Source organism: Malaya genurostris, chromosome 3 (genome assembly GCF_030247185.1).
Source record: "Malaya genurostris strain Urasoe2022 chromosome 3, Malgen_1.1, whole genome shotgun sequence".
Classification (NCBI taxonomy): Eukaryota; Metazoa; Arthropoda; class Insecta; order Diptera; family Culicidae; genus Malaya; species Malaya genurostris.
The window spans coordinates 44,287,429-44,313,349 of NC_080572.1; the positions used below are offsets into that span (position 1 = coordinate 44,287,429).

The following is a 25,921-nucleotide window of genomic DNA, read 5'->3' on the forward strand; positions in this document are numbered from 1 at the left end:
CTTCTAAAAGGCAGAAATGAATCCTATATAGCATATTGATGGTTTCTTTCAATAAATATGCAAATCCGAAATGAGATGATCGACGTCAAAAATCGTTTATTCTAGTAGTGAAAAGGGGGAAAGTTTCATAATTCACACAATCGATCAACTATAGAATTCGAAAGTAAAGAAATCGTGCCAGTTTTATTCGTATTCGCGACATCCAGTTATGTCTCTGACATTACACACTGTACTGTTTTGTTGATTAGTATTCCCACTGTTTCCTAACAAGGAACCAATTCTTCGGGAATCCGAATGTTGACAACGCGAGATATTTACTTTATCGAATTTTGTTTAGGTAACGAAAATCCTCTCGGTTAATTTTTCAAAAGGGCGTATAAGCAAGTGACAGTTTCTCTTTGTTTACTTTCTCTGTTAATAAATTACCAAGCGGTTTCCACGTTTATCACTCAACTCTTTGCATGAAATGATAACCGAAACTTTCGACTTTCAAACAGAATATTGATATCAAAGAAAATCTTTTTATTCACATCACAATTATCGAAAGAGAGAGTGATTAAAGAGGCTTACTTATAGGCTATCCGCATTAGCCCGCATAGCGTTTTGGCTACCTGGGCAGCCATGGCCACCAGACGGCTACCAAAATTGATTCAGTGACGGTTGTCAAATCCAATTTGACAAAACAAAGTCGCCTGTATCTAAGTTAGCCGAGCGTTTTCATCTTCTCACCTTCGCTGAAAATGTCAAAGATTTCAATGTGGAAAAATCCGCAAACGCATGGCTGCCAGATGGCTGACTAAATGCTGCCAGCTGGAAAAATATGGCTGGCAGACATTCTAATGACCGACTGCCTCACCGCTGTCAGATATACAACTCAAGCGATACAACCGTATCCACCAGGATTTTTCCACATTGAAATCTTTGACATTTTCAGCGAAGGTGAGAAGATGAAAACGCTCGGCTAACTTGGATACAGGCGACTTCGTTTTGTCAAATTGGATTTGACAACCGTCACCGAATCAATTTTGGTAGCCTTCTGATGGCCATGGCTGCCCAGGTAGCCAAAACGCTATGCGGGAGCCCGCATAGCGTTTTGGCATAAATCAAATAAACATAGATTTCCGACTGTACGGTGACACTAACAGCACCTCTAGTGACAAACGGGTGTACTTTTTTCCATTAGCTACTGTGGTTTTGTTAAATGCGCAGGCAACTTTATGCATGCATTTTAGGAGCATTTACGCACCCATTCTCCACCAGACGGTGCTTTTGGTGTCACGGGTTGCTCAACTACATTAGTATTACACTGGGAAATCTATGTTTATTTGATTTATGGTTTTGGCTACCTGGGCTGCCATGGCCACCAGACGGTTACCAAAATTGATTCAGTGACGGTAGTCTGTTACCTGTGAACGCACTCTTATGCGAATATGCGAAATGATAAAATTGGCTATAGTGACATTCGTTATAAATTTTGGTTCGTCACCTTCGTCATTGACCAAAACAGTACACACGAAGCAAAACATTCAAAAGTGAACGGATCGTGGGACAGAGCAGATTGTATACGTAAAATAGTCTGCTGGTCGCAAAAATACTGACGAACGAGGTCGAAATACTCTGCTCCAGATCGTGAGAGTTAAGTTGGTTTGATTGAGAAGCTTAGCGAACCTAGATAACTTTATCAGTAGTCAGTCAGTGATTGTTTTGAAGTGACAATGTTCCGCCGCACGTTAACAGTTTCGTATTCACCACTGCGAAACAACTATGTTACACTTCCAGATAACTACTTCCGGATGTTGTCTAGTTACGTGAGTTACAATTACGATGTCAATTTTTTAATATTTAACCTTGGTGAAGAAAATTTTTGAACCATTACTGTACCCTTACCGTTACTGTCATCATGACGGAATTTCATTCATATGATATTATTGGCGGGGAATGGGGGTAAAACTGCCTGTGTGCGATGTTCCAATTACGAATTTAGTATATTGAATGCATACAAAAGTTAATTGATGAGATGCATTGAATGTTTAGAAATTTGGGCATAAAATTTAATATAGTCTAGTCGTTGAGACTCGTCATTCCCCGCTGCTTGTTAGCATGAATGTAAGCCTGTTTGGATGAGATAAAAATAATCTCGTCACAGTTTATCCTGTTGGCCAGCGGTAACTGTGTACAGTTTGGGGGTGGGTTGCTGTGCGAAACTTGCCTTTTCTTTTAATAAGTGGTCACTCGTGCTATTTGTGATATTTTTAGAAAAACGGTTGTTTAAGCATAACGCGCGGCATCGACAACTTTCACATGTCGTGGTCTCCGTACGGAGGCGGTGGCTATCAGGAAAATCGGATTGGCATAAATGCACAAGTGGCAAATTCGATGGGCTTGAAGGAAGGGGACATGGTTATGGTGGCCCTGATTATGGAGGTACGATCGCTCAAAACAGTCGAGGTCACGGCCGCCTCGGAGAAAGATTGGAGTATGTTGGTAAGTTTTTGTTTGCTTGAGTTAAAATGAACGGTTTGGTATTAGTACCCATTTATTTGTAGCAAGTCAGCAGTAATCGAATTCAATCGATTCTACTAGACCAGACGAGAGTTGTAACAAAAGGCCAAAGTTTGGTAGTCTGGATTAACGATTCAATAACTGTCAGAATCAAGATAAGTATGTCACAATTCGGTTTTAGCTACTGAATATTCGTATCTGTATATTCTGGGCTCGGAAAATCATGTACAAACAAAGGAGGGGATTGCAAAAAAAATTCCAGCTAAAGGCGAAAGTAGAGTTCTTATTAAACGTAGGGAAAACATGAAACCATATGTGTATAAACAGAAGTTTAAGGTAAAAACATTTTGCGACACTTTTCACATTCCTGTCAACCTTCTCTTATCATATTTCTCGTTCCTTCATGTGCTTACCTGTACAAATGTATGTGAAGCGACGAGTAAATTCGAATTAATAAAATTCCAAAAATTGTGAATAAAAAAAATCGAACATTAAGGGGATAAATTATGGGGATTATAGAAAAAATTGTAAATTTAATGGGGAAAAAGTGTCTTAGCCCCTGTTGATAAGGACTGTTAAAGGAACATCCCCAATTTGATCACCGCCTATAAATTGACACAAATGTTTGATGCACATGCTCATTTAATATTCTTTATTACTTCATCGCCATAATTTTCCATGATTTTAAAAGTCATTGACACGCGTTATCCTTAGTTCACGATTTATTTAATAAAGCACACTATCAGCGATATTAGACGTACTTTGAAAATCAAGTTTATCTATTTTTCAAGGAGAAATCTGTTACTGTCGAGCTCGTCTATAAGCTACCCAAAATTAGGTCGTTATCTACTTGAACTTTGACTTGATCGTAAAAAATGGGTAGCGTGCTTTGTTACAGAATAACACTTAGAGTAAACTTACATTTACCTAAATTTTGAGGTCATCACTCGTTACCTAAAACTGGGGAGATGCACTTTAGTTGATTTTAGCTGACAATCATTACCGATTTTGTGTGACGGAAGATCAGTACCGATTTTGATCGATGTGATCTAAAGATCACTGATCAACTAATCCCTCCCCCCCTTTCCCGGGTTGGCGGTTCAATGCATAGGACGCTGGTTTTACAAGCCAGTTGTCCAGCCCCGACCTGGGAGGATTCCTAGTGTCAGTAGGATCCATAGTACTAGCCATGCAATGATTTTGTACACAAAGAATCGGCTGCGAAGTCTATTGAAACAAAAAGGCCACATTCCACAAAAGGAATGTAATGCCAAGGCTTTGCTTTGATCAGCTGATCTTAAAAAGACCAGATCAATAGAGATTTTTATTGGGAAGATCACAAGCGATCTTCTTCGGCAGTGATTTCGATTTGACAATTTTTTAATGTGGAACACATTTTTGTTTTCTGTATAGGGGTGCAAATTAGAAACTCAAGAAAAATACACGTAGAAATGTGGTCAGGTTTTGAATAATTACAGCTTAGTCAATTCTGTATCAATTATTAATATTATGTCACCATTGGATTGAAAATATTTCTACGTATTGATTTCAATGTTCATAGCCATGTATTTTTAATTGTATATCATTGAAATGTTGATTAATAGCTAACAGTGTCCTATTTTGTCTGCAAACATTCTCCGGCATACTAGATTTCCCTGCCATAGTCGACAGTTTTGAAGGAGTAAGCGATATATCAAAGGGAAAGCATCGCTCTGATTGGTCAAGTCAATCGATGCAAAAGCGAAGCTGTTGGAAGCACGCGAAGCTATAAATAGAAGCAAAATTATAGCTAACGTTTCAGTCCTACGTGCAGCGATGTCAGATCTACGGAAATCTCCGTAGATATACGGATTCCACCATTTTCTACGGATCTACGGATTCGCAGACAAAATCTACGGAAATCTACGGAAATTTGAATTTATCAACGGAGAACTACGGAAACTAGTTTTGTCTGACGAGCAAAAAAAAAGCTTTTCACCGCGAGAGCTTCCGAGAAAAATGCCAATCTACGGAAATGACATTACTACTATCTGGCATCGCTGCCAACGTGTAGCATGCTAGAGGTAGGTTGTTGCTAGACAGCAAGACAAAAAGTGCCATAAAACGATTTGAAGCTTTAATTGGCATGCTCTGATCATGTGTCATGCAAGATCGGATGAAATTCCATGTTATGTCGTTTCGTCTGAGAATTTGAAAACTGGCCCAGGGTTAATTTTGAGTGCATAAGATTAATTTCTAATTTATATAAGATGAACTTGATGGATAATGAGAAAAAACTTATCGCTTCAACCGAAATAGCAGAACGGTAGAGAAACGCTTCCGGGACTTTACTCATTATAATTTCTAATCTGATGAACCAATAAAACGCTGAAATCATTGATGACAGAAAATTCCAAGACAAGGACTTTGAAATTTATCCTACTATTTTGATTTGATTCTATAAAACTAGAAGTTGGTAATGTCAGAGACTTAAGCGCGAGATAGACGAGGGCTGTAGTCGACTTATGTGTCAAGTTATAGGGGTTTAGAACATAACGTGTTTCGGATATTATGAGATTTTCTAATTACATTTTCAACGTAACTTCAGAGATCCCGAAAGGAATCATTTGATTCATAGTAGTCCAGAAAAGAACGATGTGAGCGCTAAATACTGGACCGCCATTTAGTATTATGCTTTTGTAAAATATAAACGTTGTCATGACACGTCGGTCATTAAGTTCTCGATCTGATGATGTGGTCACTAAATAGAAATCCTTCCTTCAGATGTCATCTGTCAAAATTTCATGACATTCGGTTCATTAGTGTGTTGATCATTGAGCTGTCAGTTTTGAACAAATTGGAGAAAACATATGTTCGTGGGCTGATAAAACACTGGTTGTTTAAATGAAAACAATACTGTGCAAGAAAATGAATGACTTGCTTATGTCGTTTTCGTTTTCAAATAGAAATACACCAGTGCTACACTTTTTCTGCACCGATACCACTGGTTGTACACTTATCAAAAGTTCGGTGTAGCTCTGTGCAATGGAATCGTTTATTGTAGTCAAGGGTTACTGTTTATGTACCCCCGTTGCTAAGTGCGAAATCAACACAGTTTCGTGAAAAGTGTTTGTTTGATGAAACTACTCTGGGTCAGTTTCAGTTTTCTCAAACGAAAACGACATTAAAAAGAGCAGGGAATGCTATAAATGTTAAGAATATTTGCGGGCACATTCGCACACGCCCAATTATAACCAGATGGCGCTTTCGGTGTCTTTTGATGGTCTGTTCTGAAGCCTAAATCAAATAAACATAGAATTCCCATTGTACGGAGACACTAACAGCGCTTCTAGTGAGAAACGACTGTACTTTTTTCCATTCGCTACCGTGGTTGTGTTAAATGCGCAGACAACTTTGTACATGCATTTTAGACGCATTTACGCACCCATTCTACACCAGACGGCGCTTTTGGTGTCACGGGTGGCGCAACTATAGTACTATTAAACTGGGGAATCTAGGTTTATTTTATTTATGTCTGAAGTCTAATTAATGGTATCTCTAGATTTACTTATGTCGTTTTCGCTTGATGCCAAACCTAATCCAGTTTACACCCTAACTGCTGTCAAACTGTTTTTTTGAAACTAGCTTCAACCTAGTTTCAACGTTGTTGAACTGAAAATCGAGTCAGTTTCAAACCTGATTTTTATATCAGGTTTGTTCAACACAGTTTCGTGAAAAGTGTTTGTTTGATGAAACTACCCTGGGTCAGTTTCAGTTTTCTCAAGCGAAAACGGCATTACTTAATGCCAAACCTAACCCAGTTTCCACCCTAACTGCTGTCAAACCGTTTGTTTGAAGCTAGTTTCGACCCTAGTTCCAACATTGTTGAACTGAAAATCAAGTCAGTTTTGAATCGGGTGTTTATACCTGGTTTGCTCAGATCCCCGTTGCTATGTGCGAAAACAACACAGGTTCTTCGAAAGTTAGTGGCGTCTTGTCCTTATGTGCACCTGGTGCACTGCACAACCAGTCAAATTGAAGGAATGAACTGCAGCTATATTTTCATATCGCATTGCCGTAGCCAATACGTAGCGCTCCGAGCTCGAGCAATTTACCTTGTGTACCGAAATTGCGTGTAATTACACACATCTCATTTGCGTGTGTTTTCACAGATTCAAGAAGAGAAGTAATTACTCAGCTCAGCACTGAGATTCGTTTGTTTTCTCTGTCACGTTTGGCTCTGTGAGAGCGTGTATACATACCTTCAAGAGAGGCTTCTGTGGCTTATGCTTATGGCAGTTGAAAACAAATTGTTGTTTCAGTCGCAACGTCGAAGCGGTTTCATTGATGATGTTATTGACAGATTTGCTTGACGTGCTAAGCACCGAATTCTTCTATTGTATTGATGATACAAAATAAGTTTTATAAAAAAATCCCATCCAAAAGTATATTGTTATTTAGTTGTATTGAAAAATTCAAGCGAATATCCATTCGTCAATCTTTAGTCTTCACTTGTGCCAACACCTCAACTTTAACTTTAATAATGTAATGATTTAAATTATGTATGGCTGTATCGATATTTCTCAATTTCAGGGTTTACATTGTTTTTGATATGAGATGTGTATACTAGCCGATTAGTTCTAAGGTGGTGGAATATATAACTAATTGAACTAATCATTCCTTAATTTGAAACCTTGAATGTTATTGGTACATGATCTGAATCAACGTCAGTTCACTACGAATGTTACATCGATCTGCTTAAATCGGATCAATTGTATTTATCATAGAAGGTAAATTAGTTTAGCTATTGGAAATAAAAACTGGCTAAAACCCAGCGGAGAGCTCATCATCAAGAACTTGTACTTTCTGATTATTTTTCTGATTACTCCACGAGAGATGCCTAGCATTAAGAATCTAAGAGAAAAAAATAGATCGATATCTTGTGCATTTTTACAACTATCATTTGATTTATTGGCTCAACAAAGCATTGAAATTTTAAACATGCTGCATTTAAAAATGGGATGACATGACCGTTGTACATATTGTTTATTGACAAAAGGATACATTAAAAATGGTGTTTTAGAAAAGCCAGCCGTGGCAGCCGAACGGTTTTACGAAATCTTAGGTATATGTACATCTAATGATTTTAAATTGAATTTTATTACATGAAAATTTAAAATTTTTTGTCTGATAGGGCATTGTTAATAATTGGTTTTATGGTTTTCATCACAATCAGAGCATGCCAATTCATCTGAGGGTATCGTTCATTGAACAGACGTGCTTGCAAGTGAATTACTACAATTTAAACAGCGTACGTCCATATGACAATTTGTTGTACCATGGCCAATTGTTGTAAACCCTAGCAATGACGATATTGTATTAGGTTCGTGCGGTTCCCGCCGAACTGAGATTTCCACTTTCACTTTGAAATTGCAGGCATAGATTGTAGTTGGTTTTCCAGAGTTGCAAACGTCCATTTTAGGGATTTTTGTTCCTTTTTGATTTAAAATAAAAATATATCATCATATATATACCAAAAAAAAACACCGACAAATAGTTTTTTTATGGATCAAAGTCCCCGTACCACTTTTCAATGTATTGCTGAGTTGGACCTGTGTTTTTTCATCAAATTTCTGGAATTTGTTTTGACATTATTTACATTCCTAAATTTTATTTGAAATATCGACAAAAAATTGCCAAGACTTGCTCAGCCGAGTATTTAGTAATATGTAAAATTATTGCGAATCACTAAATTTGACAAATATCTAGGAATAAATCATGAACTACCGAGTTCCTATTTTTCATTGCTCATCATAAGTTTGATACCCCTGAAAGACGTTACTAATCAGAAGATGTCAAAGTTTGCCAAAAATATTTTTTTTGCAAGCAATGTTCTCATGCCGAAAGCGGAGCACTCAATTTGTGACAATCGGGACGATCAACGGGCAGGTATACGTAGAAAATGTCTTTAAAACTGTCTACTTCCACTTCGAAGGTCACACAATGGTCCTACGCTTTTCTGGTTGGATTTAGTGTTTTGCCATTATTTTAAAGATGTTTTGGAGTGGTACAAGGCTAGTGAGGTCAACTTCGGGCCGAAGGATTTCAATCTCCCTAATGCACCGAAACTACGGCTAATTGAGAAGTGCTTGGTCATCATGAAACAGGCGTTTTGGATACATCCTAAGAAATTATAATCGGTGGAAGATATAAAGAAAAAATGGATTTCCATGCAAAACAATATTGGTCCAAACGTTGTACCGAACCTTATGGGTAATGTTAAAAGGAAGGTTCGTGCATTGGGATGAAGTGTTGAAATTGAACATATCGAACATGGAAAAAGTTGAACAATATCTTTGATTTGATTCCCTGAAAGTTTAGAGAAAAACGGTTACATAAAATCTCTTATATAATCTCAAAAAATCATTTACTTAAGATACCATTCTCACCTTTTCTTTTTAGAATTTACAATCCCGCCGCTTCCTTTCGGTCGGCTGGAGAACGACACCGAACTTGTTGTGGAACCATACAAAACCGTACCGAAAAGGGATCCGGACCCACCGGCCGCATTGGTTCGAAGCAATACTAACCTGAGTATAGCTGAGTTGGTCCGTCAACGCAACTTACAGCGTACAAAGACGAACCAGGTGGAAAATGGAGCTCAGGATAGCTTCGTAAATTCGGCTGGTATCATTACTCCGCAGGTTTCGGAAATGGTGCCGGTGAAGCGTAGACCAACCACGTGGCATCGAAATAGTAACGGGTTTGAAAATAGTCTGACCGATCACAATGGCGATAAACATGTAACGGATAAGGACAAGAATGTTGTGAAAAGGAGTTCCGCTGCAGCTGACGTTGTTTGCAATGGCGTCTCCGGTAAAGCAAAAACGGCCGTCAGAAATTCGCTGTTCGAAAACGATCTGGAAAGGCATTTGAACAAGTTGCAAACAAGTAAATCAATGGCTAATTTTATTTCCGAACATCATGAAAATGAGAAACAGAACGATAGTGCTCATAAGAATAAAAGTCAGTATCTTGACAATTTAATCGCTACCCTTAACAAGGAAGCACCAAAGACTTTCGAATTGCGAGCTATTCGAGGAGTGTGGAATTGTCGCCGAAACAACTCACAGATTTGTGATATCTACACTACCAAAGAAAACATCCCACAGGAGATGGACATAAATCAGCCATTCCTGCTGACTACTAATGATGACCGTGACTATTACGTGAACGTCCGGATAGCGAATGAGGTTGAGAGTTACCCGCGAAATATCTACCCTACGGTTACAATTAATGATAAATTGATGGAACAGTTGGAGATTAACCACGGAGAAAAGGTTACGCTGAAGGCAAAACAAAATGCCTTGAACATAGTTGATATGATTGAACTGTTGCCGGCAACGAAAGTAACACCAAAAATTGAGGCCGATATTGTGGAAAAGTTTAAAGAGTTTATTCTATTCAACTCTAAGGTACATCCGGTTCTGTTAAATCAGGGACAAGTTTTTAAGCTGCCCGAGTATTATTTGACAGTCAAACTTCTCCCAGCCAATCTGAAGTATTGTTTGGTTAATGGTGTGATTTTGAGACAAAGTAAAATAGTTTTCTCCAGCGAAGTAAAAAATTTAGAAATGATGGCTTCTAATGAGGAAGAAGAGAAGAAGATAAAGAATATCGATTCGGTTGAGTGTGAATTAAAGCACGTTAAAATTGGTAAATTCCAGAAAATTTTAAACAAATGCGTGGATCAATTAAAGCTTCGACTGTGTTTAGATGACAGGAGCTCTATAAGAAAGAGTTGTAACATTATTATTGCGGGTAAGATTGAAAAGCAATAATTGAACATAGCTTAAGCATAACAACGATATTACATTGACAGGTCCTGGTCAGAGTGGGAAAAAGGCACTCTGTAGGGAAATTATGCACCAACTTGCTCAGGCTCCGTTCCATTGTTTCTTTACCACGTTCAATTGTTCAAAACATAAAGGTCGCAAACCAGATACAATTCAGAAAGATTTGCGACATTTATTCTATTTGTGCCAGTTCCACAGTCCTGCGTTGATGTATTTGGAAGGATTAGACATTTTGGCATACCAAGTCGGCGACCAAAATACTCAGGACGCGGAGTATCATAACAAGTAAATGTAATTAGCTATGTTTTGTACAAGTATACCTGAACGTATTTAAATTTCAGAGTTTCTGATGTATTTCGAAAACAAATCGAAGAGTTTACCTGCAACAACGCTATATCGGTGATCGCATCGATCAGCAGCATTACTAATCTGAACCGAAGACTGTATTCCTCCCGTGGATTTCACCTGTTTCATCACATTCAACGGCTGCCAAATCTCGATAAGACTGATAGAGAAATAGTGATAAAAAATCTATTCGTAAACAAACGTTGCAAGTTGGAGAAAAAAATTAACTGGAATCTGCTGGCTAATGCAACAGAAGGATACACTATTGGCAGTCTAGTACAGATGGTCGATCGAGCAGTTTTCTACGCTTTCAAGCATGGTAGAAATGAGTCCTGTTAAATAAATTGGATTTAATGGCTTCGCTTTTGTTATAGATTCAAAGTATCCTCGGATAGCAGATAGCATGATAAATAGTGCCTTGGATGTTACCAACACCTACTGTCTGCAGGGTATAGAAAATCACAAATCTCACCATCTCGATGATGATGACCACGTTCAGGGTGATCGGGTGCCGGGTTTAGAAAATGTTATCGAAGTTTTTCAGGAAGTTCTGATGTGGCCTAGTAAATTTCCGATTATTTTTGAAAATTCTCCCCTGCGAAATCAGGCTGGAATTTTGTTGTTCGGTCCTCCTGGCACGGGAAAAACTTTTCTAGGTATGTAAAAACCGAACGCGATAAACGATGAAGTGAAAGGAATATATTAAAAAAAAAAGAGTTGAAGAATGAATTCATATCAGAAAGGGGTGGTCTGGAATCGACCCTACTTCCATTCTCTCCATCTAAGAGAAGTTGGATTAAAAGTGAACACATTTGAATACTTTGATGAAAACAGCTACCTATATTTTGACTTGATAAACAGACCATGCATTATGCCATTCTGATCGCCTATTTTTTCTCTAAAGACAAAGGCCGGTGGGTAATGTCAAAGACATAACTGGATTTCGCGAATACGAAAAAACTGGCACGAGTACCACTTATTTGATCGATTGTGTGAATTGTGCAAGATTTCCCTTTTTTAATAATAATAATAATAATAATAATAATAATAATAATAATAATAATAATAATAATAATAATAATAATAATAATAATAATAATAATAATAATAATAATAACAATTTTTTGCACATTTCACCCCATAATTCCGGAACCGGAAGTCGGATCCAACTAATATTCAGGAATTTTGCAAGTTTGTGATCGGTTCAACCATCTCCGAGAAAAGTTAGTGCAAAAAAAACCGTTACATACACACATACGCGTACACACATGCACACACACATACACACACACACACACACACACACACACACACACACACACACACACACACAGACATTTTGCGTATTCGACCAACTGAGTCGAATGGTATATGACACTCGGCCCTCCGGGCTTTGGTTCAAAAGTCTGTTTTCACAGTGATTGCATAACCTTTCTATATGAGAGAGGCAAAAAGAAAAAAATAAACAAACTCGCATGGATGCGTGATGCGACCCGAGAAAATTTTCAGAGCGAAACTACGCGGTTGGAGTTCGATCTAGAGCGACCCCAGGTTGCTAAAACAAACACATCAAAAGTTGTTTGGGCGACTCTGGGTCACATCTCGGGCTGCTCTGATCAATAAACGAAAACGGTATATGATTGATACAGGCATGGGCAGGGCAGGCAATAATCAACTCCGTACTTCATCATCACTGAGTTCAGCTTACTTGCAAATCGGTTTCAGAAGCATCGCTCAGTGTCGATGCCATTTCAATCCAATGCTCAACACATGTTCTCGTATGCTGGAAAATGCATTCGGTTCAGTAGCCAGTCGTGTTTAGCTCGAGACATGAAATTGAATCGTTTATGGTATACATCACGCTATGGTTCGACTTTTGAATCGAAGCCCGGAGGGCCGAGTGTCATATACCATTCGACTCAGTTCTTCGAGTACGCGAAATGTGTGTGTGTGTGTATGTGTGTGTGTGTTTTTTTTTCTTTTTTTTTACAAGGTGAATTACCTTATGTACTTTCCCAGCTCACGCGCTCGGTAGTTGTCAAGCTACCACTATTGTGAACCAGCGAGTGGGACTGGCTGAACCTTACCCACTAAAACACCTTGGACATCTTGCCTCGATCCCCCGGAACTAAGCTTAGCTCAATACTTCGGGGGAGGCTGTGCTCATGCACTTCTTCGTTTGGGAGAAAATGAGCTCCTGCTCTCTATATATATCTCGGCTGTGCTCATGCACTTCTTCGTTTGGGAGAAAATGAGCTCCTGAGATTCTCTCTTTATCCATCTCTATCCACCTTTGGCGCCTCGACAACCCAATGCCGCTTCGTCGCGCCACACTACTCGACTGATACCCGACGATAGATCTAGCCTACACCGACTGAGAGTTTCCCCTTTTACGCCACGCGGGACACCCGAAGGAGTGCCGAGGTCTGCTCTGCGATTCCGGTTGGAGCATGGCGTCCGGTTCGCTGATGCCCCGACGACTCGAATCGGTGTTGTGGCGTCTACTCGACTAGTCCCCGGTGATGGATATAGCCTACACCGACAGAGAGTCCCCCGACGCTGGAAGTTCTCTCGAAACCGACGTTTCGAAACCGGTTTACGACGCGCCTACTCAACTAGCCCACGGTGGTGGGTCTAGCCTACCCGACGGAGAGTTTCCCGGCGAAGAAACCTATCCCGAAAACCGAGCAGCATTCCACACGCTTCGTCCGTCTTCTTAGGGTGCCGAAAACAGTCCGGCATTTTTCGTCTTTGGACCTAGGTCATTTGACGCTGCTCTTCTCGCCAATTCCTCTGCAGTGTGGACATAATCTGGACAACTGTCCGGTTCACCGCGTTCCATTTTCCTTCGTCACTGCACATCCTTTGAACGATGTTCTCCGCGCTGACATCGGCGCCAACGATGGCAGTCAGTTCGCTACGCGGTTGGATAAAGCGTGGGCAGCTGAATATTACGTGCTCCGGCGTTTCTTCTGTTTCCTGGCACTCAACACACAACGGCGACCTTGCGTGGCCAAATCTGTGCAAATATTGCTTGAAACAGCCATGTCTAGACAGGAATTGCGTCAGTTGAAAGTTTACCTCGCCGTGCACTCGAGTTGTCCAAACCGACAGGTTAGGAATTAATCGATGCGTCCACCTTCCCTTCTCCGCGTTGTCCCACTGCTGTTGCCATTTAGTGAGCGTGTTGGCTCTTTCTCTGCTCCGGGCTCGTCCTGTGCCTCGATCCCTGTAGCATAAGCTATCCTCTTCCAGTAGCAGACAGATGGGGATCATTCCGGCTATCACGTGCACAGCGTCTGACGATATTGTTCGGTACGAACTTGTCACGCGCATTGCCATCAGTCTGAAAGTGCGGTTCAACTGGGCTCGGTTCCTTGCTGTTGTCAATGCCATCGACCACGCTGGAGCTGCGTATCGTACGATCGATGATGACACGCTCGCCAGTAACCTCCTCTTGCTACTGACAATCGCGGAATTATTGGGCATAATCCGAGATAACGCCAATATCACCTTCATTGCCTTCTTGCATATGTAGTCAACGTGACTATTAAAGTTCAGTCGATCGTCCAGTATAGCGCCCAGATGCTTGACCTCACGCTTCGAATTGATGATGCACTCACCGACCGAGATGCTCGCATGTTGCACCGCCTTTCGGTTGCTGATGATGACCATTTCAGTCTTTTCATGTGCCAGCACAAGCTTCTTTTCCCGCATCCAATTCTCAACGACGTCTACTGCCTCCATGGCGAGAACCTCCACCTCTTCTCGAGACTCGCCGATTACTAGGAGCGCCACATCATCCGCAAAGCCGACAATCCTGACTCCCCTGGGCAGATTTAGCTTCAGCACTTCATCGTACATAATGTTCCACAACGTGGGACCCAAGATGGATGTGTGTGTGTGTGTGTGTGTGTGTGTGTGTGTGTGTGTGTGTGTGTGTGTGTGTGTGTGTGTGTGTGTGTGTGTGTGTGTGTGTGTGTGTGTGTGTGTGTGTGTGTGTGTGTGTATGTGTGTGAGTATGTGTGTATGTAACGTTTTTTTTTTTCATTTACTTTTCTCGGAGATGGCTGAACCGATTTTCACAAACTTAGATTCAAATGAAAGGTCTTGTAGTATCATACAAAATTCCTGAATATTATTTGGATTCGACTTCCGATTCCGGAATTAGGGGTTAAAATGTGCAAAAAAATATTAAAATAAGTGCACCAACTTTTTTCGAAGATGGTTGAACCGATTTTCACAAACTTAGATTAAAATGATCTCATACAAAATTCCTGAATATTATTTGAATCCGGATTCCGATTCCGGAGTTATGGGGTAAAATGTGCAAAAAAAAGAAAATATGTGTTCTAACTTTTCTTATAGATGGCGCGAACGATTTTCACTAACTTAGGTTCAAATAAATGGTCCTGTGGTCCCATTCGTAATTCCTGAATTTCATCCGGTTCCGACTTCCGGATCCGGAAATATAGGGTAAAATGTTTTAAAAATTTGATTTCATCACTGAAAAGGGCGAAAAACTGTAAAAAAATCTAAATCGTCCTCAAATATTCTCCAATTGATAGTTTTTAACAGTAGACGGTCAAACAAATCGATTTCGGTTATTCGTTTAAGGATCGAAGTAAATTATTTTGAAGAATACCACAGTATTATACACTGAGGTCTTTTTTTATGCGGTTTTTTACGCAATTTTTTTATGCGAATTTTCAGAGTTGTGCGGTTTTTTTTTATGCGAAGTTTCAGAGTTATGCGGTTTTTTATTATGCGAGTTATGCGGTTTCCCTTCTGCGGTTTTTTTATGCGAAATTTCAGAGTTATGCGTTTTTTTATGCGAAATTTCAGAGTTATGCGGTTTTTTATGCGAAATTTCAGAGTTATGCGTTTTTTTATGCGAAATTTCAGAGTTATGCGGTTTTTTTTATCGGAATTTTAAGAGTTATGCGGTTTTTTTTATGCGGTACGTAAATTCGCATAAAAAAAGACTTTAGTGTATATGATAGTATAATTGATATGACAAAGGCATCATTACACCACTAGGTGGATTGAAACAGTTCTTTTTTAAATGAAAACGTTAATGCAGCACGGAATGAAATTTCTGACTTTTAGAAAGGTTCAATTGTGGAATTTCCTCCGATATTGAACATTTTTCAGTGCAGTTGTTAAATGCAATGCAGCTGAGTATTGGTTATATTTTTCTGAAATTCGAACGACCAGCAGCTATATGTCGAAAAAACTATCGAAGCAAAAAGCTGATCTACGAAATATTCTTCTCGGTGACCTGAAATTGTTGAAATTCTCCGTTGTCCAATATTGTAGATGGTATTTTCCCTGAACGCAAAGCACCAGTTGAATATTGTATGTAGTTTCCTTCTCTTGACGAAGATAGTGGTCAGCGCACACAATAACAGTTCGACTGAAAAGTTCGTATCGTTTAATAGAAACACACATTTTTTGCCAAAATTCGTTTTTATTATTCAACATAATTGCTATCAGAGGCGATACAGCGATTATAGCGATCTTCCAACTTTTCGATACCATTTTTGTAGTACGATTTGTCCTTTGCCTCAAAATAGGCCTCAGTTTCAGCGATTACCTCTTCATTGCTTCTACCTTACCTTACCAGCGAGCATTCTCTTGAGGTCTGAGAACAGGAAAAAAGTCTCTGGGGGCCAAATCTGGAGAATACGGTGGATGAGGGAGCAATTCGAAGCCCAATTCGTTCAATTCCAGCATGGTTTTCATCGACTTGTGACCAGGGCTTGCATATTGAAGCAACGAATATGAACGAAAGGGTTTCACTATCTGTGCTATTCACACACATTCGTATGTCAGGTAGAATTCACAGCGCAACCCAAGCCAGGAGAGCTGCTTCGTTCGTTCATTAGTTCATGAATATGCCCGCTTGCTGAGACCTATGCTTCATGAGGTTAGCATTTGATGAATGGTTCTCATATTGTAGATGCCTATGAGGAAACTAGTTTCATAACTTTTAGTTCCGATGAATATTAATTTAAAGAACATTGCTTTTAGTGTTTCTAGGATATGTACACAGTGTAAACTGCCAAGAAACAAATGGATCGTTTTGAAATGGGCTCAAATGCAAAATTTCTGCTATAAAATGTTTAAAGTCTGTTTGAAATGTGATCAAATTTGGTCTTGGAATGCGAACATTATGTTAAAAATGATTTCTGTAAACCTACTTTTTAAAAATAAACCGTAAACACTGCCTATATGACTTTGTTTCGCGTCTTGTAGCACACCGTGAGGCAAGGTCTTCTTTCTCGTACAATACTAACGAGAGTGAACCCTTCATTTCATTACATTGTCATGGATTGCTTAGTTCATGTGTTAACTGAGAATGAGAGCACAGACAATTTACTTGGCAAGGGGAATTGGTCTGCTCAGTAGCATATACTCTCACGCATCCAGTTTCTCTCTAATATAGGTCTCTCATTCAGCTATGTCAAGCAAAGTGTTCACAGCAGATATTTTTTGTTGCTTCGTTCGTTTGAGGATTCACAATACAAGCCCTGCTTGTGACACGGTGCATTGTCTTGATGAAACAAAACTTTTTTCTTCTTCAAATGAGGCCGTTTTTTTTAAATTTCGTCCTTCAAACGCTCTAATAACGCTATATAATAGTCACTGTTGATGGTTTTTCCCTTTTCAGGGTAGTCGATGAAAATTATACCATGCGAATCCCAAAATACTGACGCCATAACCTTACCGGCCGATTGTTGAGTCTTTCCACGCTTTGGGTTGGGTTCATCGCGTGCAGTCCACTCAGCTGACTGTCGATTGGACTCCGGAGTGAAGTGATGGAGCCATGTTTCGTCCATTGTTATATATCGACGAAAAAATCGGTTTTATTTCGATATAACAGCTCCAAACACTGCTCAGAATCATCAATTCGTTGTTGTTTTTGATCGATTGTGAGCTCACGCGGCACATATTTTACACAAAGCTTTCTCATATCCAAATATTCGTGAATAATATGTCCAACACGTTCCTTTGATATCTTTAGGGTGTCAGCTATCTCGATCAACTTCACTTTACGGTCATTGAAAATCTTTTTGTGGATTTTTTTTACGTTTTCATCGGTAACAGCCTCTTTTGGACGTCCACTGCGTTCATCGTCCGGTGCTCATATGACCAGTACGAAATTTTGCAAACCACTTACGAATTGTTGCTTCGCCCGGTGCAGAGTCTGGATAACACTCATCAAGCCATTTTTTGGTATCGGCGGCACTTTTTTTCATCAAAAAGTAGTGTTTCATCAACACACGAAATTCCTTTTTTCCATTTTTTTCACAATAACAAAAGTAGCTTCACTCAAAATGCAATATCTCACAAACTAATAATCAGACAGCTGTCAAATTTATACACGTATCTTTTGAAGGTTGGTACTAACTGAAAATGGTATGGATTTAATTCTAGTGGCGCCCTCTCATAGAAACGATACGAACTTTTCAGCCGATCTGTTATGTCTCCGTCTATGGATTACAATAGAAATAGACGAATGGAACGGTTATATTCGCTATATATTCTTTCACTCGTTTCAATGCGTGTATTCAAACGTGTCCGGAACCGTTTCGTGTCGGTACTGAGCCGAATGACCCTAGTGATTAAAGGCAGAATAAATAAATAAATAAAAATAAATGAATAAACCCTTCGTGCACGGAACTATGCTGGCACTGAACTCGATCGGAATGGTGTGAATAGTTCATAGTGGGATTGGTAACTATCATGGCTTGGGGGTTGATGACCAAATACATTGGTTTTGGAACTATCGAAAAAAGTATAAACCAGAATCACTAAAATCACTCCAATTTCTCAGGAACGGCTGGACCGATTTTCACAAACTTAGATTCGAATGAAAGGTATTATGCTCCCATAATGAGGTGTAGCGTGCAGAAATTTATCCGGAGCTGACTTCCGGTTCCGGAAATACAGGGTTGAGTGTGCATAAAATAGCAACCCGGCTTTTAAAGTGGAATTTTTTTTCTAAACTTGGTTCAAAATTGTTTTAACTTGTAGGTTGTGTTAGCGGTTGGTCAAACGAGCTGATTTTCTAAAAAAAATTTGTGACTGAAAAAATCGCTTCCGAGATTTTCATTTATAAAACTAGCGTCCACAAAAATCTGAATCCGAAGTTCACAAGTGATTTTTTGTGTCAGCGAAACTTGATATCGAATTTACACCGTCAGAAATATCGCTAAAAAGATAATCGAAAGGGAGGAGAGTTTCCGATGATATTTCGATGCTCAATCTCTACTACGCTCCAGTTCGACGCCGAAGTGATTCGTGCAGGATTTAATTATTGTATTTTCACCAATATAAAAATCTCTACTGAACATATTCGCAATTGAGAACTAATGACTGCGATATTTTTTTACACTTGAGATAAAACGGCTATGAAAATTCATTTCCCAAAAATCTTCTGTTTGAAAATCATATCCGCTAGTTATAGTTAGAGCTCGAAGAACCGAAATCATTTGTTGATAAAACCAATAATAATAAAAATCATGATTGCAGTTGCAAAATTGGCCAAAACGTGGAACTTGCGGATGATTTCAGTGAAAGGACCGGAACTGCTTGCTAAGTATATAGGCCAAAGTGAGGAAAACGTTCGAAACTTGTTCGACCGAGCGCGGAGTGCGAAACCTTGCGTTTTGTTTTTCGACGAATTTGATAGTCTGGCGCCACGACGAGGTCATGATTCGACAGGTGTAACGGATCGTGTTGTGAATCAGTTGCTCACTGAGTTGGATGGCGTGGAAGGTTTAAAGGGAGTAACGGTCATCGGTGCGACCTCCAGACCCGAGCTTTTGGATCCGGCTTTGTTGCGCTCCGGAAGAATCGATCGTTTGGTGGAGTGTGGCTTGCCCGACGAGGTGAGAAGTTTCTGGAGTTCTATTGTTACAATATTAAAATGAAATTTTGTTTTTTTTTGTGGCAGAAATCGCGCCTAAAAATTTTCAAAATCCATAGCAATGGTTTAAATCTGGCACCAGATGTACGGCTGTCGCATTTTGCGAAAAAGGCTCATGACTATACCGGTGCGGATATTCTTAGTATTTTGACGACGGCTAATATGCTGGCCGTGCAGAAGTGCTTGGCCGATACCAACAATAATGAGGTTTGTATAAATTCAACATTATATCGATTTTAGAAAGCAATTTCATTTTATTTTGATCCAATTATATGTTTGATAGTGATGCCATTCGCTTTCCATAATATCTATTACCACTGCTAGTAGTGATAACATACCGTGATTCAGTTAATTATTGGTTTGGGTTGAGCTGCTATAAGGCAAAAGTTTTCTGCTGTCTGACAGAAACCGCGATTCTCTAACGGAGGTAACGATGATCATCATCATTATCTGGGTAAAGAGAAATCGCAATCCTCTTCAGCAGAAGAGCAGAATAATACTCACTAAGCAGATAATACCTTCTTGTCTATTTCGGCTAAGTTGTGCTATAAGCCGGAAACAGTAAGTACTGAGGAGACTGGGTGAGATAGATACGAAGAGCTCCCCTTTCAGTGATAGCGATAAAGACATGGCACTTTCGTTTTTTCCCACTTAGAATGTAGGGTCATTATGTAAATGCATATGTTATGTCAACAAAATTCTGATTCAGTTTAAAGTTACGAGGGTTTATGGTAGGAAATGATATCAACCTAGCTTGCGTAAGAGAATTTTCTATTTTAAGCGGCTAATATTTTTTAAAATTCTCGTATTAATGATACGACATTTTGTTTCTAAATGCTTCATCTGTGTAGCATGTTCCGGAGCAGATAACGATTAACCAGCAGCATCTAATGGAAGCATTTGCCAGCACGCGACCTTCGCTAAACCCACACGATGTGCAGAAGTACAAAACTACGTAAGTATCTACTTAAAACATGCTATGTAATGAACATTACGATGAAATTTACATTTCCAGCTACGCACGATTCACCAACAAAGAACCACTTTCGAGAGATTTCGTGGCGAAGAGGGCCACACTAGCGTAAGCGAATGTCTGTTTATTATGTTTTCTGTTAATTGTACTAAAAAGGTGTTATGTGCTGCAAAGATATTGTTATGTAGGTGTAGAATGGAAAGGTATAAAAGACAAAAATTTATAAAATTGCTTGTCTTTTCTTGATGACATGATCCTTTTATGCGCAGTAGGAAAATAAATCTTACCGAAGTTCTGATAATAGCTCTTTAGTCGATACTCGTACAAAGAGGAAAAATAAATTCTTCACACAAAGAAAACTGCCATAATACCGGAACACGCAAATATCACCCTATCGTTGCACACGAATTGTCAAGTGCCGCCACGGAGGTGAGCTGAATGGCAAATCCTTGCCAATCTTATTCAGAAGGGTGTGAACAGATTGGTGAAAAATGTTCGCATATACTATCACAGTATGCATTACGTTGTACGCATAATTGTCCAACATTGGAATTTCTTATCTGTATGGGACAATAGCGCATGACACAACAATACTCAAATAAACTGAATTCTATCCTTTCACTAGGGAGTTAGGTTTTTCATTGCCATTCAATCTTTATGTTACAATTTTGTCCAAGAGTAAAGAAATCAATAATTTGAAAATTTTGAAATGTTATTTTGGAACATAGTAATAATTGCATCGAATTTCAAAAACAATCATATTTTTACTTCACTTGTTAACATTTCACATTCCGGTATACTCAGATATCTACGGCACGCTTCAAATAAAAACAGCAGCGCTTTAATAAAGAATGATAAGAAGGGAAGTTGAAACCTATGCAGAAATTACAATCGAATGGTAATCGCTATCACATTACAAATAAAAACCTGTTTTAATCCACCTAGTGGTGTAATGATGCCTTTCTCATATTACTTATAACATCATAAATATTACTGTTGAATTCGCAAAAACAACTGTTCATTGAATAGAAATAGGAAAGTTTGTTAGGACCTAATCTAACAAACTCTACAATTTCTGTTTATCCTGTAGTTCCGGAATCGGAAGTAGTATCTACAACAAATTTAGGAATTCCGTATGAAACTGTAAGACTTTTCCTTTGGACCTATAAGTTTGTGAAAATCGATATGGCCATCTTGAAAGAAAGCGAGTGAGACCCTTTTGCAGTTTTTAATCAACATTCCAATTTTTCCAAAACTGGATTCAGATGACCGAAATAGCCGAAGTTGGTTTGTTTGCCAGCAACAAATATGACCTACAAATTGGAACAGTTGTGAACCTAGTTAAACCTAGACTTACTGTCTCATGCTTTATTTCGATTAAAGCAATTAGACAAAATCTAACAAACGAAGCGAACCTGCGTTTCTGTTACTTCTGCATATGTAAGTCATGCTAAATAGCATGAATCAGCAGCATAAAACATGTAGTAGGAGTATTACTTTTATTATTATTATTATTGACATCATTACACCACCGGCACGGTATTACTGCACTATTGGCTGTGAAAGTTGCATAGTTTTTAAAAAAAATTTGAATTCAATGACATTCGTTTATTCTTACTTTTATCAACCGCAGCACCGGAAGTCGGATCCGGATGAAATTTCACAGTATTCTTAAAGGTAATATGAGCTTTAATTCAAATCATGATTTGTGAAAATCGGTTAAAGCATCGCAGGGAAAACGAAGTGAGTTCTATTTTTGGAGTAGTAGTGCCGAATTAAGTGTTTATGCCCACAAACTAACAAGCTCTGCAAACTAGAAGAATTTATCAGACATTTTTATGGGATTTGTACCTGTTTTTGACCATCGTTTGTGAAAAACTACTAATAAAATTGGTAATTTTCCACTTATCACGCTTTAGTTCCGGAACCGGAAGTCAGATCCGGATAAAATGTTCTAGAAATTTTTAGGAAACTATGAGACCTTTCATTTGAATTTTAGTTTGTAAAAATCGGTTGAGCCGTTTCAGAGAAAAATTAGTGCACAATTTTCCTCTAATTTCACATATTACCATATTACTTCGAAACCGGAAGTCGGATCCAAATAAAACTCAATAGCAGACTATGAGATTATTAGTCCTTTTATTTGAATCTAAGTTCGCGAAAATCGGTTAAGTCATCTCTAAAAAAAGTGAGTGCATTTTTTTCCATTTTTTTGTACATATCATACTATATCTTCGGAACCAGAAGTCGGATCGGAATGAAATTCAATAGCAGGCCATGGGACCATGAGACCTTTCATTTGAATCTTAGTTTGTGAAAATCGGTTCATCTCCGAGAATAGTGAGTGCATATTTTTGTTACATACATACACACACAAACACACACACACACACACACACACACACACACACACGCACATACACACACACACACACACACACACACACACACACACACACACACACACACACACACACACACACACAGATAGAGAGAGAGACATTTGCTCAGTTCGTCGAGCTGAGTCGAATGGTATATGACAGTCGGCCCTCCGGGCCTCGGTTAAAAAGTCGGTTTTCACAGTGATTGTATAGCCTTTCTATATGAGAAAGGCAAAAATTGTATTTATTTTTATAGTTTGTCTCTTCATATCAATTCTGTTCATGTGAAAGAATGTGAAAACTGAACTCGAGTAAAAGTAATGTAACCACTGTGAAAACTGACTTTCATATACCATAGAACTCAGCTCGTCGTGTATGCAAAATCTCTCTCTCTCCATGCGTATGTGTGTATGTTACAAAAATGTGCACTCGATTTTCTCATAGGTTGCTTTTGAATTTTACCGGGGTCGGACTTCTCGGGTAAAATGTGCAAAATGAACTCGTGCAATCGATTTTCTCAGAGACCGCTCGTCTAATTTTTACAAACTTAGATTCAAATGAAAGGTCTTACAACTCCATATAACTCTACCAAATTTCATCCGGATATCCGGTTCCGGAATTACAGGCTGATGAGTGTAAAAATTTCATTTTCAGGAGCGTGTTTTTATACATGACACGGAAAAATCAAACCAAATACATTCAAACAGCCGTATAATTCTTTAATCAGGCAGGTACCGCTGATGAGCTAATATGTTGATTTTGGGTATACCGGAACATCGTTTCTGGTTGCGAAAGTACCGGGAAAGTGCTCGTGTGCTTTAAACCGAAAAAAAACTCCAATTTCTCAGAAACGGCCAGACCGATCTTCGTAAACCGAGATTTCAATGAAAAGTATTGTATATGGGGCATTCCACACAAAATCACACCCAAATTTCATCTAAATTTTTTTTCGGTTAAGAACTCGAAAATATTCGATACGTATATTTAAACAGACCTCTAATGAAGATACAAAAATTCGTCAAAGACATGAAATGTGCGTCTTTTCCTTAGCTTTTAAATGAGCAATTTCATAAAACAGCCATAAAAGTTTATTTAATAAAAAAGGCGGGTGGGTAATGTCAGAGACATAACTGGATGTCGTGAATACGAAAACAACTGACATGTTCCTTAACACTTCCGAATATCAATTAGTTGATCAATTGTATGAATTTGCAAGCATTCCACTTTTCCAAATTTTCGCAAAAACAAAGAAGGCTTCACTTGATCTCGATTACTGTGAATTTCACACAGTGAAAAGAGCACAAATCTAACCAAACTGTTCTAGATTTGCACTAAACTGAGGATTTTTCCCTTCGATTTGCGAACATCATTTAGAAAATTTTTAGAGCCATTAGAACGACTGATTTTGTGTAATGCTCTCCACCCTTGCTTTTTCACCAATGCAAATGACTGACAGCTGTGACGTAATCGCTCTTGTTGGAAGCAAAACTAACTTTGCAAACGACACAAAATACATCTGCTCGCAGTGGCGATAAAATCCAAACTGATCCAATTTTTGTTGAGAGGTTTGTTTTTACCTGATTTCGTGTGTAGTTTCATTGAAAGAAACTATCCGGATGCTGTACGGGATTCATTCCTGCCTTTCAGAAGGACCAAATTGTGGAATTCACTACGATATCAAACACTGTTCGGAACATTTTCCTCGAACGATTTTTTGTACAGCAGCAGATATTTTGTTTTCTTCTTCAGAACGCGTTCTGATTGGCTGGTGTTGACATGGGTCAAATGAGACAGGTTTTTCAATAGTGTACTATTGAAATACTTCAATGCTTTTTCTATACACGCTTAAGTTGAAAAATTTCGATTCTATTGGTAGTTAGATTATATAAATCCTTTCATAGATCACTGAGCTATAAGCTTTAAAAATAAGAGAAAGGCAAACGCGCCAAAAAGTTAAAAATTAATAAACAAATAAAAAAAAATTCAAACTTGGGCCTAATATTTTTTTCTTTTTTGAGTTGAAAAAAGAAGCCTTATGGGTTTAACTCAATCTTGGCAATGTTTCAGAGTGGAAAGATTAATACTTTAGGAGCAGCGAATTTTTTAATCACGACCCGCACGCACAGAGCGTACCGCAACGCAACTCGCTCGGATACGGGCTTAACTTGTCGACACATGTCGCGCCACTGATCAAAATGGATTGCAGCATTTAACTTTAACAAAAATACTTTTTTTTTACTTTTTAAATCATGAAAACTTCGTGTTTTGTGGCGAAAAAATACGTTTTTATGGAAAGTTATTTCAATATGAAGAAAACAGCCACCGAAAGTCATTGTATAATGGTGCAAGCGTAAGGTGAGCGAACGTGTCGGACGTGGTTTGCGCGGTTTAGAAGTGGAAATTTTGATTTGGAAAGCGAAGAACGAATCGGAGCGTTACCAAAGTTTGAGGATGAAGAATTTGAGAATCGATTCGCAATTGGGTGCTGAATGAATTGAAGCCTAGGGACGTCGTACTTCATTTATTCACGGGCGAGCAAATGCTTCAATGGTATAAAAGAAAAAAGTTTTTTGTATCGACATGTTACTGGCGATAAAATGTGGGTCCATTACTATCATCCAAAACCTCGGGCAACGTAAGGATAACCCCGTCTATGCATCATCATCAATGGTCGTTCAGGATATTTATGGCCTTAAAGTTTTGCTTTGTATATGGTGGAACCAGCTGGGTTTGGTCTATTATGAATTACTGCAAACGAATAAAAGAATCACGGGAGAGGTCTACCAACAACAATTGATGCGTTTGATCCGAGCATTGAAAGAAAAACGGCCACAATACACCAAAGTAATTTAGCAACATGACTATGCTCGCCCACATGTTGCAGAGCCGTTCAAATTGTTTAAGATCCGCAAAATGCCAGAAAGATAGGAAAAAGTAGTGTTATGCGATG

The 25,921-nt window shown here is 38.8% G+C and overlaps 1 protein-coding gene across 1 annotated transcript; it reads left to right on the top strand.

The window, feature by feature from the left end:
- The first annotated feature begins 1,474 nt into the window (after positions 1-1,474).
- LOC131438188 (peroxisomal ATPase PEX1) lies at positions 1,475-20,818 on the top strand. The gene is made up of 11 exons (XM_058608025.1): positions 1,475-1,808; positions 2,257-2,484; positions 2,547-2,661; positions 8,944-10,302; positions 10,364-10,622; positions 10,679-11,001; positions 11,057-11,338; positions 19,221-19,579; positions 19,645-19,824; positions 20,469-20,572; positions 20,633-20,818. Exons 1-11 carry the CDS (start codon positions 1,716-1,718, stop codon positions 20,700-20,702), a joined length of 3,372 nt encoding a protein of 1,123 aa, XP_058464008.1. The 5' UTR covers positions 1,475-1,715; the 3' UTR covers positions 20,703-20,818.
- Positions 20,819-25,921: the final 5,103 nt, after the last annotated feature.

What these genes read in the sequence shown, in the direction of transcription:
- LOC131438188 (XM_058608025.1), top strand. Translation starts at nt 1,716, where the DNA reads ATGTTCCGCCGCACGTTAACAGTTTCGTATTCACCACTGCGAAACAAC. An exon ending in TCCGGATGTTGTCTAGTTAC is followed by an intron (nt 1,809 to 2,256) that starts GTGAGTTACAAT and finishes TGATATTTTTAG; the next exon opens with AAAAACGGTTGTTTAAGCAT. An exon ending in AACTGTCAGAATCAAGATAA is followed by an intron (nt 2,662 to 8,943) that starts GTATGTCACAAT and finishes TTTTCTTTTTAG; the next exon opens with AATTTACAATCCCGCCGCTT.